The 15021-nt window shown below is 36.1% G+C and overlaps 1 protein-coding gene across 1 annotated transcript in view; it reads right to left on the bottom strand.

The window, feature by feature from the left end:
- FYB1 (FYN binding protein 1) overlaps positions 1–13477 on the bottom strand; it is a 34960-nt gene extending 21483 nt beyond the window's left edge. The window contains exons 1-3 of the mRNA XM_062513969.1: positions 13446–13477; positions 6615–7749; positions 857–933 (exon numbers count right to left, since the gene is read on the bottom strand). Coding sequence (XP_062369953.1) covers positions 857–933; positions 6615–7722 — 1185 coding nt within the window. The 5' untranslated portion in view covers positions 7723–7749; positions 13446–13477. The remainder of the gene's footprint in view (positions 1–856; positions 934–6614; positions 7750–13445) is intronic.
- Between the last annotated feature and the right edge of the window lie 1544 nt (positions 13478–15021).

The following is a 15021-nucleotide window of genomic DNA, read 5'->3' as shown; positions in this document are numbered from 1 at the left end:
TAAACTTTCCTTTCCTAAACTTTCCTAAACTTTCCTAAACTTTCCTAAACTTTCCTAAACTTTCCTAAACTTTCCTTTCCTAAACTTTCCTAAACTTTCCTTTCCTAAACTTTCCTAAACTTTCCTTTCCTAAACTTTCCTTTCCTAAACTTTCCTTTCCTAAACTTTCCTTGCCTTTCCTTGCCTCTCCTAAACTTTCCTTTCCTAAACTTTCCTTTCCTAAACTTTCCTTTCCTAATCTTTTTTTCCTAAATTTTCCTCTCTCTTGATTCTCCCCCCAGTTAGGTGGTTAAGATCCTTTTTTTTTTTTTTTTCTCCTGCATGCAAACAAAATTATATCCCAAAAGGGTGCAATTTCCAACAAGGTGAAAAAGCGGGAAATGAAGAATTAAGTCTCCATCCTTTACCAGATCACTTTGCTGATAGTTGCTCACACATCATGATAAAGGTGGAGAATCTGTTCTTTTTTAAGCAAAACTTATCATTGGTCTCAACTGGAAAATCTTTCCACAACAGATGCACAGACTACCTTAAGGGTGTTTCCCATAACGTTTAACACCTATTGTAACCCATATATTCTCAAAAATATCATTGAATTGACATATTAAGTCCTAGACCCATACCTTGTAGGAGATTTTCCCCCTTACACATATATAGAGACAGATGAAGTATAGCACATAAAAGCGAGCATCTAAATCTACGTTTAAGGTTGATAGCTGAAAACATTAAGCATGCACGTAGTTTTACTCCCAAAAGAAGGCTGACTGTTTTACCCAATGCATTTCAGTATGCAAAAGTTAGCAGGGCTGAGCCTTGGGGAGACTAAATATGAAGTTAGAGATTCCTAATTCTTCACCTGGGCAGTGCTGACTGGCATAAGGAAAAGGATTTCCAACTGTAGATGTGTTATCATAGACAGAAGCCTATCCTTATCTAAAGAAGAACACAAAATTAATTCCAAATTGAACTGCAGTTGAAACTTTTCATTTGTCTGATAAAAAGCCTTAATGACTACTCCTGGTTCTACTAAAAATATTTATAAACCTGAGTCAATTAAGTTTATGTTGCATGGTATCATTTCATAGGCAAGAAAAAAGAATAAAAATTGAAAGCATTCAGAGATGGAGGACATGTAAGACAGCAATAATTTAAAACTAATACTTTGTAATTTATTTATATTTGAAAGAGAAGGCAAAAGAAAATTTTTACAATGATGCCAAGACAACTAAAAAATATATACTGGAAAAGTTTTCTTAAAATGTAACTATTTCCCAAACTAAAAGAATGATGAGGGGGTTTTAATTTTTTTCAGTGTGAAAAATAATTACATACATACCATGGTATATATAAAATAATTTTCATAAAAAATTCCCATGCAACAAAGTCTTGCATTTGTATAGTGCAAGCTTGCAAATTTTCTCTTCAGAATTTGCAAACAAGGAACATCATTGTTCCAAATGCACATATCTGAGGAGGGTTCAATTTCAAGAGGAAACCAATGACCTCAGGAATGTTCTTTACTAAAATGAACCTTTTAGGATAAAAAAAAAAGTTAGATACAATTTCAAAATATTCCTAACAACTTTATTATGAAAGGCCTGTGTTTTTTTTGTCTATTAATACAGAATATTTTAGCATTAAATATCAAAGCTTTCAAGAATGACTGGAAGTTTTCTATATATGAACTATAATGAACTATGATTTTTTCAGCAATGAAATATGTTAATTTCATGTGTTATTACCCATGAAATGCTACCAAATTATGAGTCAAAATAGGTCTAGAAAATTTAATGGAGAAAATACTTGCATCAGTAGGGTACAGATTGTTTTAAATTAAAACATTATGCATGCTACATAGGTTTTACCTCTGTGAGCTACTAAGGAAATATTTAAAGAGTACAGAGAAATTAGGACTTTTAGTTCAGAGAGAAATTTCAGTACTTAATAAACTTCATATATGAAAGTATATGCCAAACATTCTTGCATTCTTGTAAAAGCTTTTTTTTTTTTTTTCTTAGTTGTAGCGAGACACCTTTTGGGTACAAGATGCATCCTCCAGTAATGGTACCAACAACATGTCCAGAACTCCATCACCACAGTATTTTTGTGTATCAGGGTAAACAAGATATTTTCCAACTTGGCCATAAGGCAATCTACAAAATAGTGTGATATGCTGGATACACTGTCTTGCTAAAAATAGCTGTAAGGTAGGTTTTAAGCAAAATATGTTTCAACTTAAAAAATGGGAAACTTTCAGCCAGTTCTTATCACTTTCATCAATCTCTAAATTAAATTTATTGATATGCTCTGTGTTCATACTATTTTCTGGAATTTGGACAGGTTTCCCAAGAGCACTTGAAGTATTGGTATACAGCAGAGATGCTTTTGTATTGTGACCCATATAATGCTACCACTTGGTGAAGGTGCATAAATAGGTGTTTCTTTTTGTGAATATGTATACAAAATAACAAGATTTCAGAAATTAAATTAAGAAAATCTTACTAAGATGAAAGAATTACTCAGTTCCATCAGTTTTACTTAATTTTCTGCAGCATCTTCCTTTCTGTCACATTCCATGAGAAACTCATGGCTGTCTTTTTTCTTCATCCTTATGAATTTTCCTTTCTAGCTACTGCTTTTAGCACTTCTCAAAGGCTGCTCTTGTATGTAGTGCAATCCTCAAGGCACTTTGTTAAATCCATGCAGCACTGACCCTGTTGGAAGGTGGGCAATGGTTTCAAGTAGAACAAAACACCTGATGTGCTTCATTCTGTCCTTTGCAGAGGTCCTGACCTATTGAGTGAATGTTATATATATACTTTGATTCAAAACAGAAGGGGCCTCAAAGCCATTCAAACTACACATCAAACCTCTTACCAGAATTAACAGGTGCATTCACATGGTTTCTCTCCTGAGTCCTAAATTCTGCATCTTAGTTTCTGAAACCTCCACTCAGGAGGGGTTATAGCTAACTCAACGAGACTTAGAGCAGTCAGTTGCAGGAACAACTCCAGGATATGAGAAAAATAGATTTCTGTGCCTCCATCCTGTGATACAAACAACCCACATTATACTGTTAATTTACTATAATCAGATAATCTTGAAGGGAATAAGTGTGGGACATAAGCCATAACAAACAAAAATGGAGATACTTGGGGGAAGATCTTCTGCCAGTTGCAGAAGCTTTCACAATTCACAATGGAGAGCTGTCTTCTAATGTTAAATGCATTCAACTTATTCCTTTAAAAATAAAAATATACTCTATGACATTTGGAAAATGTTGCAGAGTGTTGTAGCTAAGACAATAATCAAGCATAATGAGTTTAAATATTAATTTGCAATGAGTTTTGTGTACTTTTGCTTCCTTATACACAACAGCAGCAAGTTGCATTCTGAGCAACCACCTGCAAGGAAACACTCAATGTTGGTTTTTCTGTTTTCTTAGGTAGATTAACTAACTAACTAACTAACTAATGACAGATAAATAACTGTCTCATTCATATTTCTCTCAGGATGGTTGAATTAATTTTTAAGTTGCAGTGTTTTATCTTTTTCAATGTTGTAAGCTACACTGGCAGCTTAATTTACAATTTTGTCCACATATTTTAGCAAAATTATGGGACAAATCCTTGACCTTTGAAGGCAATGCTTCAAAATCTCCAGAGTGGTAGGGTTTCCTCCATAGTCTTAATATTCTTTGTTGTGCAGGCTCTTAAAAATTCTCAGGAATTTTCTCTCTGACTGAAGCACACTGACAGCATGTGGCCACTTTTTACTCACTGAAAAACTGAAGTCCCAGTATTTGTTGCTCAGGAGTTGTGCAGAGGTGTGTAAAGCACTGGGGGTTCAGGTTACGGCTGGTTTTGTGTTTGGCCACCTGTACCTCTGTGATCCCACTGTGCCCAGTGCAGTTCTCCTCAGGAAGCCACACTACAGTTGTGGCCTCACATGGAAAGCTGTCAGCAAAATTACTTTGTTTCTCTTCTTTTTTCCTAAGACCTATTCTAAAAAAATATAGCTGGTATTGTTTTCTGAATACCGAAGGCACAGGCATATCATTGATTCTTAGTTGAGGTAAATACAATTTGTCAGGGAAAATTGCTGTAATGGGGCATAACACAGGAATTTACTATCCTGCCATATATTTTCAGTCCCAGACAGGAATTTCTTAAAGCCTGTCTTCACTGGAAAACAGTAGCACCTCAATAGTCAGACTTTCCTGAAAAAAACATTGTGTCAGCAGAAGTTTTACTTTAAAAGTTTTTTAGGACTAGGTGAAAATTTCTAATCCACAGTAAGGCCAACATCAAACTAACATCCCTTAGTATCCATGCAGGTGTGGTAGATGATTTAAATCCTTCTCTCACACTTAATTAAGTCTGCTGTGTCAAAGCTAAGTCCTTCAGCCTCTCACCTTTAATGTCATTTCATATCCAGTGAATATTTATTTTCAAAAACCAGTAAAACAGGTTTCATGGGAAAGAATAACCAAATAACCAGGGATGAATTGATCCTTCTGAGAAAGTAGAATTCAAACTCCTGCTTTAAATCAGGCAATACAAGGTTTTCTACAGCGCAGGAACATGTTCACAGGCTCAAGTGTAAAAAACACTATGTGTGGAGGTTTTCTCTTCTCAAAGGACCATGCAAAGCCTAACATTTGCCCTATTACAGACCAAAAGCTCTGAAGGTTAGGTCTCAGAAGGCTTGTTGAATGGAAAAATTATTTTCATTTGCTTAGACTTCTTTATTTTCAGCACCTGAATCACACCAGCAAATTAAGCAACTATGGAAAGCTTCTGTTCACCAGGACACAGTAATGAACAGGAAGAATCTGTCCTGTGAGAGAGGTGTCTTCCTGACATGACTTTGATTCTTGAAATGACAGTTAAGAAAAAAAATACAGTTCAGCTTAACTGCCCTTCCAAAGCAGGTGGATTTTGTTATTTATGTTCCAAGAAACCCAGCAACAATTAACAACTATTGAGCTAAAAATGAGTTTGCTCAGGATTCACAACAGGACAGAACAACTTGTCTGTCCACCAGAACTGCTCTGTATAGACTTCTGGCCACAAAGAAATGGGCTGCATTAATGAAAGCCAAACTGAATATCAGGTCTACATGCCAGCCGTGTGGGGGAAGGCTGAAGTTCAGGGACACTTTGGACAGCTTCTCTTGGATGTGGCTTCTAAACCTTTCACTCTTGACCTGCCCCTACATGACTGTAAGGTAGAGAAGACCACGTCTGATCCTCCGTTTCTACTTAGTTGTGTGTGAGTTTTGCAATATAATTGGAAAACCACCTGTGCCACCATGCTGGGCAGCTCCATCCTTAGCTTATATTCCCATGACTGTCAGGGTGGTGGCTGCTCTTACCCCCGGTTAGTGACAACTTGGCACCCTCTTTCTAACAAAAATCCTGATATTATTCTTACAGCTCACAGTGTTAATGCAAAATGCATAGGATAAATATTTCTTATGCTCAGTTCTAAAATCAGGATGAAAGAAAGTTTTGTGTCTGTAACTGAACGGGAATCAGAAATAAACTGAATAAACAATGAGCAGAACAAAAAATAGAAATTCCTCCATGAATTACTTAAAGTACATTTAAAATGTGTTTTAAATAGATTCCCATTTTCTGTATTTCCAGCCTTTTTCAGGACTTCTCAAAGTTTTAACTCGCAAAGCTCTTACTCTTATATAAGCAAAACATCTATTGGTGTAGTTGGCTGAAAATGCTGTCTTTCTGTACTGAGATTGTATATAGGCATGTTTGTTTTAGAGACCTACATAAATTTACATAATTTGAGGATCTTGGCCTGACCTTGGATTTGTGAGAACATTTCCCCAACTGTAGGTTAACAGAGGAAATTCAGAATACAGCAGCTGACAAGAAAGTACATTTTTTATTACTGATATACTCCTAATCTTTAAGCGGAGTTAATAGTAACACAACATATAGCTGCATGCAGACACTTTTTAGTGAGGCTTTTTCTCTTGAGAGAAATCAGCTCTGAGCTTTTTCATGCTGCCATAGCCTCTCTGAACCTCTTCTGCCTCAGGAAGACCAGCCTTACATGTATTCAGAACTGCTGAAACACAAGCCATGCGGTATTCTAGACACAGAATGTACAAGGACAAATTACGTATCAACTAAATTACATGAATGTACCTGATGTGCCGCACATGCACAATGTGGAGCTAGAACATTCACTATGGGCAACTTTAGAGCTCAGAAACACACCATTGGGCATCCCCCTTTCTCACTAACTAAATTTAAAATTGAAGACTCTAAATTTGATCTGTTTGATTAAGTCAGGACTTAAATGTTGAGAAAATACTCCCTCCACAAGTTATAGAGGCATCTGAGTAGTTTTGTGAAACAGGTGAACCCAATATAGTAAACATTAAACTTGAAATTTATTGCTGAGGGATAGAGAATATAATTTAATTTCTGTTCTGTGTGGGAGAGTAAGTTACATCTTTAAGGGATTTTCTCATGCACAAGTGTCATGTTATTTCTGAACAGCACAGTAGACTCCATCTGAAATCAATCTGACTCTAAATGCATCAAAAAGCTAATACCCAAGGAAGAAAGAATAGAGTGAACTTACCCTCTTCTTGGTGTTTCTGCTGGAATTTTCTCAGGTGCACACTAGGGGGTCTGTTGGGCTTTTTTGGGGGCTGGCCCAGCTTGAACACTGGAGGCAAGATTTGCTGCTTTGGCATTCCAGGATTCCTCTTCCCATCCCCTTTCTCTTGAGGTTCATCTGATGGTCTTCCTGCAGCAAGTGCCATATTCATCCTATGGGATTTATGAGAAGGCCTCATTTTTTCCTGGTTGATTTTGTTTTGGAAGATGTTCTTGGCAGCACTTATTCCCTTTTGTTCAGTGTTTTCTTCCACAGTTTTGGGAGCTTCTTTTGATGAATTGGACCTGTGGACAGCAGGCTTCAGAACTCTTCTAGGAAAATGACTGCCTGCAGCTTCTGCAGCAGAGTTACTATTTTCACCCGTTTCCTTTGCTTCTTGGCAGGCATGTATATTTGTTCCAGGTCCTGACTGTCTTTGCAGAAAACCACTTTTATTAGAAGTGTCTTCTTTCTGAGATACTTCATTGCTTAGAGAAGGTTTCTGTGCAAGAGGTGGTTTAGAAGCAGAAGGCTTGGGCTCATTTGCTTGTGTTGCAGACCTTAATTTTCCCTGAACTGCTGATACTTTTAAAAATTCTGGTTTTGCCTGATTCTCCTGTGATGCAAAATTTAAATTAGGTTTTGGTCCCAGAGGATTTTTCTCTTTATCAGGAGGAAAAAGGAATTTGTTCCATGCAGGTTTTGGGTTCAAAGGCTTTGGGTCCTCTTTTGACAGGTCACTGGTTTTGATAGAGAATTTAGTGCACCCAGTTTTTTCATCATTTCTTCTGTTAGCGGGCTGAAGCTGAACACCAAACCTTTGTGCCACTGGGTTCAAATGTGGTGGGTTTGGATCTTTTTCTGTTTTATCATCACTTGAAGGTTGGACTGCCAGAGGAGGCTCTGGCTGAACAGGTCTTTGAAGGGTACTGGGTCCTGCAAAACACTCAACATTTCCTTTTTTTGCTAATTTCTCAAGTGCTGTTTTCTTCGTCTGTAATCCTGTGGGGATGTCTTGTCTCGGGATTTTCATGGGTCGGCTGTTTGAAGCATCCTCTCTCTCTCTGCTACATGCGTCAAATTTCTCCATGAGTAACTTCACACGTGGCTTCAAACTCTATAAACATAAAGAGGAGAAAAACAAAAAGGGCAGCAATGGGAAAGTATTCTGGCAATGCTCACAAATACTGTACTTTAAAGAGTTTCCTGTTCTGAGGCTTTAGAACTGCTGATTGGCTGAAAAGGTGCTATAGCTCATCTTCCTGTAAGGTTAAGAGAAGCTGAGCATTTCGTTGTATCTTTGCAGCATTTATACGATGTTTTAAATTTTTTATTCAAGTACTTCCCTTCAGGTACTGCAGGTTCTGTTGGACATATTATAATTTCTGCTTACTTCTGAAATTGTGAACTGAACACATAATAAATGTAAGAAATTGCATATTACTTCACAATCAACATATCAAAAAAAAATTTGATAGTACCGGAACCTGGGGGACTGTACCAGATTCATGTTATTCCTGCTAACTCTTCGGAGAATTGCAAGTTCCTTTGTGAAAATAGATTCTTCTGACTGGCGTACATGTGTGTCAATTTTTCTTTCCTTTCTCAGGAATTTTTTTTACTTTTTCCTCCCCCCACCCTCACTTTCCCTTGTTTCTATTCTCCATTTTGCATCTGAATAAAACTGCGCATGTATGGATAGAAAATGAAAATATGTGAAGTAAAATTGAAAGAAATTACAATCAATACTGCCATATATTGTTAAAATTACTAAATTTCTTGTTAAAAAAGTTGATTAATTCCAAGATTATAAAAGATTATATTTTATTATTTAAAAAATATTATTAAAAAAACCAGATGTTTTAGTTAGTCAGCCCAATTCAGTAACTTTCAGGACCAGTCTTAATTATGAACTGAAACCAAGAGTTCAATACTTCTGAATTCAGGAAAAATAAAATACATCAGTGCAGGATGGGAGCAAAAGGCAGTGATCCCATGCACTGGGCATGGGCCACCTTTGGGTTCAGGAGCCCTTGGGAGCAAGAAGTCCTCTTCCCAGCTGACAGTGGAGGAGGACCTGGACTTCCTGTGTGAGTTAAAATGTAAAACTTACGGTATAAAGCAGGAGTGTTATAACTAGGTAGGATTCCGAATCATCTATTTGTAAACAAAGTATTGCTACAAAACACAATAAACAGGTGTTTGAAATAAACCACAGGTTTAAGAACAAACTGTGTCTTAACTTACTATGGTTCTGCAAGTGCTCAGTGATTTTTTTTTAATTTCAATAACAAGAACTTCTCAATTGGGCTTTTGCTCCTTTTGCCTTCCGTTTGATTGTATCTCAATAAATAAATATCTTGTTAAGTTGGAGTAATTATATATACATAAATAGAGAGAGACTTCTGCAACTTAAAGGTAACTATCTCAAGTCTTTTGGGATTGCCAAGACATTGCCAAGAAATTCAGTCTTTCCAAACTGATTGTGCTGAGCTACAAATTACTTACATTAAATGCAGCCAAAACAGGGTAGACATAATGCAAATTATACCCAGCGACCACATCATTGGGTATTTTTTGCACATAAAGAGAAGGGAGGAAGTACGCATTTACTATGGAGATTATCAGGGTTAAACCATCTACTGCTGTTTGACGCATACACACTTTTACACACACAGTTAAATTGCAGTTATGTATATGTTTCACTAATCATTCAAGATTTGTCCCACAATACCTCACAAGGCACTGATTTTACCACCTTAGACAGTGAAGCCAATAGCAGGGCCAGAGAGAATAAAAAAGCCTTTTGCTCTGATCGCTTTTGACTTTGTACTAATTGTTTTTTCTAAGGTCTGTTCCAAAACCTAGACCACTGGAGACAATGTAATTAGAGTTTATGTCTGAAGAGCTTCAAAGTTAGGATTTGATCAGATGCTTGGCTAACTGAGCAACTCATTTCTTTTGAAAGTCATAGCAGTAAATTGATTTCTTTGCTACTTCTTCTATTTGAAATATAAGAAAAATGTACCGTACAAATTACAATACTTTTGTATTGTAAGAGCCATTCAGCATGTTGACCTTTAGGAAGCTGGGAATGTGACTTTGGAGAAAATTTTATTATTATGATATATGGTTTCTGAGAAGTTTTCTACACTTGCAACAGCAAAATTACATGAATTACATTCATACATGCTTACAAATGCACTATTCATTAGTCAAATGAACCATTCATTATTTGCATGCTTGGAGTGTCAATAAATATTTTAAAATAAATTTCTTCCCAACACTGTAAACAAACCCTGCCCTAGTCATGCATATTTACAAGCTCAGCAAGAGGAAAAGTTCCTGGACATGTGGAGGAGTTTACAATTAACAATAAAGCCTCTTTATTTTACTTGGTAAAGGTAATAGTAAGAATCAAAAGAGAGCAAGAAACTCAGTGAAATATTTCTGCTTCTCTTTAATATACACCAATTTCTGCCTTCATAAGCTGTGTCACCTTAGAAGCCATGCATATTCTAATAAAGAGCCTGACTGGTCAGGTAGAAATAGGTGGACTGGGGGAAAAGAAAATGTTTTATTTGTGGCTTATACAGCAATCGTCACAGTTTCTGTGCTTCCCTTCCCAGAAGCAACAGCAGTTACCTACTTCATTATCACATACAGAAGATTTTAAATCATGAAATGAGAACTTGAAAAGATTCTGAAGAGAGATTAAGCTCCCCCTACCCTTCCCCTCTAAAGTGCAAAGTGTCTGTGGAAAAGAGGAGTCTCACGCAGAAGTTATTTGGGCTGGTTTTGGAACTTTCTCTTTGATCCCTATTGGAAGCTCAGTGCAAAATATTTTGGCTTTTCAACTTTTGATCTGAACTGCAAGCAGCTCATAAGAAGCACAATAAGATTTCCTTTGATACAAGATAGTTGCATTATTGAGATGTATTTGCTCAAATCTAGATCAATATCTAGGCTATAGTTCCCATGCCATAGATACATTTTTATATACAGAGCTTTCACAGCCTCCCACTACCTTCAGCAGACTCACACACGTACCAAGTTACACTTGTGCAGAATTGTTCCACAACTACACCTTAGTTACATGACAGTGTTAACAAGAGTAATTACCCATTATTTGCAATATGGCTGCGCATTTCTGTACAGAAGTGCATTGTAAAGAGAACAAAAAAGTATATTAAAAAATTCAGTTGTATTCTTCCTGAGTTGTTTAGTATAGACATTCCAGTCTCAACTGACAACCCGAACAAAAAGATTTTTTTTTTTTTTTTTTTACCCTGGCATAAATATAGGTTTATTATTTACTTTCCTGTCTTGGAGAAGCCAAAAGATTATTTCACTTCAACTTCCCCTTGAGGCCACTTTTTCTTCAAACAGCAACTCTGGATCAGTGAATGGAATAGCAGATGTGTGTGCATACAATCACTAATTAGGCAAATGAAAAATAATGTAACTTTTGACTATACAAAGAACTCATTCAAAATACATACAGATCTGATTTATAAAGGATAAACCTGTCACCTTTTCTCTTCACAACTGTAACTTTTATGTTTCTATTCCCAAGTGATTATGTCTAAATATACCCTTTAAAAACTCAAAATCAGATCTGGATGAGTTTGCTAGAGAGTAATAAAATAAAGATTATAAAACTACCCCTTTATGAAGAAAACTATGCTGACTCATGAATTCTGTGATAGTGCAATAACCAGAGAAGTTGATAAGCACTAAGGGAATTGAGCTCTAACCTATGGACAGGATATAAGGAATAAGAAAATAGACAAAACTGACAAGGAAAATTACACAATTAGAGAAAAATACAAATCTGAAAATTATTTTATATTATTATATAATTTATATTATTTTAATTATTATATAAGTCTGATATAACTTCTACTGAAGTTTGTAGACTTGAGGCAGTCTACCTTTTTGATTACATGGCAGTGCCATTCTGAATTTGTGATAAATTATTGTTTGACTACTTTCTTTTCCCAACACCTCAGAATTATCATTATTCAACTTTGTTGTTTTCAGAAGAGATTTCCAAATTGCTTTTCTTCCCCTTGACTCTAGCTATAATTACTCGTTCAAGACTCGCTCTAAGAGTAAGTGCAGCATTTAGAAAGTGAAGTTGAGAAGTAGCAATGCTCTGCACCTATGAATGTGTATAGCAGAAGCATGAAAGGAAGACAGAGACACAGTTTGCTCATACAAAACTTGCTAATAGTTGGTATAGAAGAGAAATGAGCCCTTATCAGGTAATATTTAAGAATGAGCAGACAGGCTATTTTTCTGTCTGGTGTTTTTACAAAAGGCAGACCTCTAGGATGGAGAAGATACAGAGAAATCTAAGGGATTCCCCAGTGACAGGCTGACAGCCCCTATGTTACCCTGAGAGCATAATTTCAAACATCCTTCTAACTGCCCCAAGAGAAAAACAGCACAAACATGAGGATATATGGTTGCCAAAATTAGACAAGGCAGTGTTTCAGGGTGGTCACAGTGTATTCTATGTATTTTCCACTCTGCATTCCTCTTATATTCCTTCTTATATCTCTCTTGCCACTTCTTCTCACCTTCTATCTAATCATAAGACCAGCTACTCATACTGCAGAAAAATAAAAGGACAGTTCCAGATGAGTTTGAGACCAGGACAAGTGAGGGCATAGGGCTTGACCAGAACAGCCAGGTTACATCCCATCTTGTTCCCAAACTGCTTCTGTCCAAGACTACGCACAAAGTATCAACAGACTCTTGACAAAGTTTCTCTCTTAATGGATTTTTTAGGTCCCTGTTTAAGTTAAAATAAGAACTATCAACCACTGACAACTTGGTATTTGACAACAGAAGCCTGGTATCTTCAAATTTTCCATCAAGAATTTGAATCTGATATAAACTGACTAGTTCATATGCATTTCTTTTGCAACATGGATTTGTATATACATATTTCATGATACTTAATAACTTTATTTTAAAAATTATTTTTCTCACATGCCTTCTAATAACCTTTATCAATAATTTCTTTCAGATTAATGTAAATTTTCTCATGATGTGCCCAGAAATGAAACACATTTCATTCAGAATCCTATTTATATATAGTGTACACATTCATTGTCTTATGAATGTCTTATTTGTCTGGTTATCCCACTAAAGTGAATGCTCCAAGTCTCAAGGAAGAAAAGTTTGAATTCCTGTTATTGGAAAGTTCCTACCATTATTTTGAGAATTTCAAGATCCCATATCATTTTAAAGGAAATATTGTTCCATTTTAAGACACTGAGTAACATTTTGACTCATACCTGGAAAGGGAAATACTTCCCATGACCAACTACTAACAAAATACATACACTGACATCTCAACCCAGAGTATGGCATATTAATTTATACCCTAATCATAATTTCATAAAGAACAAATAATTCAAAGGGGATAGCTAAAAAATAATTGCCTTTGAGTGATACTATTTCTACTATTATTCAAAATGCAAAGGCCATTTAAATTAGGACCACTTTTAGTAAAATTTCAGAGAAGTAACCACAAAACTCGGAGAAAGAAAAGTCCATTTTGCCAGCTTAGCATCTTTTCAGCTCTTAAACTAAGTAAAATTCACAACTAGACTTCCAGTAAATTAAGTTATATTTAATACATTGTGCTGATTCTATTTCTTCTGGAACTTTCCACACATTTTTTAGACAAACATGTACAATATGTACAGTTTACCTGGATATCCCAAAGCTCTCCAGTATTTTGATACAGCAGAAAAACTGGCTCCCTCAATGTGACAATCCACGGGTGTATCAACTTACCAGCCTGGTCTATTTGCTAAAGAGGAGTTCTGCTTCTCACAGAGGAGTTCTTGCTTCTCACAAGATATACTTGTGGGTTTCATTATCATGAACAGTTACTGCTCTCCACAGGATATTAGGCAAGAAGTGCTGGAAGAAAAGGGAACTGAAGTGTGTTCAGACTGGTTGGCTGCTTCCATTAGCAGTAAGCACCATGTGATATCCAAAAGCATTGTATTTACCCCATACTGCGTTGCCCTGTGAGGCTGTCTCAGTGCATACAAGCTTGAGCCATTACAGAATAGCTGCTAATGAAATGTGTGTGGCAATTACAGACATAAAGGGTGGACTGGCCACAAGTCCAGTGCCCTGCTACCACTGAGAACTCAGCACACATGGCCCACTCTAAGGTGTCAGCTAGCATGCTCCTATGCTGCCAGTGGGATCACATTTGCTAGTAGGATCTTGAGATTCTGCTGAGTAGTTTTTTAAAACTTCTGTTATGTGGAGATATTTTAAAAAATAAATAAACAGTTACAATCATAGATTTCTTCTGTCCTTCCTCCTGTATGTTTGAGTATGAAGGATGATAACTTATAGAAAAGCCAATACTGAGTAAAATAAGCTTCACAAGAAATTCTAAACTTGTGTTTGTGCTGAAGCTAAAACAAAACCACAAAGGCGGAACCCTCTACAAAACACAGCTGAGTGAATTTGCTGGAGCAGTGCCTGGGAAGGAGATTGCAGAAGAAAAGTTGTGTGTCTTTGAGCTTAATTAGAAGTTAACTGAATCTTCCTTCTGCATAATCTTATTAGTATTTTTTGAAATATTTTGCAGTGTTAAAGTAAAGCCTTAATAGTGTTTGGTATTTCTAGCTGAATTTTACAAAAACTTGTAGCTTAGCTACTTCAGAAGTTTATTAGGGTGCGGGATGTAGCTTATTTGAGTTAGAAACACTGCTGCATGTCAATGATAACTGATTTTTTTTTGGTAACATACCACAATTGTTTTATTGCAGTGGGAGAAATGCAGTTCTTTATGCTATTCATTCAGCTAAACACTGTGTTTTATTTACAAAATAGTATTTATTTGCGAAAATGAACAATCATCACAGATGATTATGCATTTATAATTAATATTACAGCAGACTAGAATTTGTGACTTGCTGTTGTATGCATCAGCCTTTGTGACTGTTTTAAGATGCTAACTGTAAAAATACAGTAGTTTTGTGTGTGTAAACACCACTGCAAGGGTTAGCTCACAGTATCAGCTCCAGACAAATCGAGAAATGATCAAAGAACTAGCTTATCTTCACAGCTCTGAATGCTAGACAGTTCCTTCTCTTTCATCCAATACATACACAATAAGTATATCCCTAACTGACAGAATACTGATGAGAATATAAATTGCAACAAACACAATGTAAATAAGTTTACACTGTGAAATTTCTGTGAAGCTCACCCATCTGCAATATCCACTATATGCCTCATTCTACATTTGCAGATGCAATAGCTACCTGAAATCTGGGTTTTTTTCCCCACTTATTTCTGTTAAGACTGTTTATGTGTGATATAGGGAAATTAGCTATTTTTAGGT

This window comes from Cinclus cinclus, chromosome Z (assembly GCF_963662255.1).
Source record: "Cinclus cinclus chromosome Z, bCinCin1.1, whole genome shotgun sequence".
NCBI classification, from domain to species: Eukaryota; Metazoa; Chordata; class Aves; order Passeriformes; family Cinclidae; genus Cinclus; species Cinclus cinclus.
The sequence above is the reverse complement of the archived record's forward strand: the minus strand, read 5'-3'. Positions and strand labels throughout refer to the sequence as shown.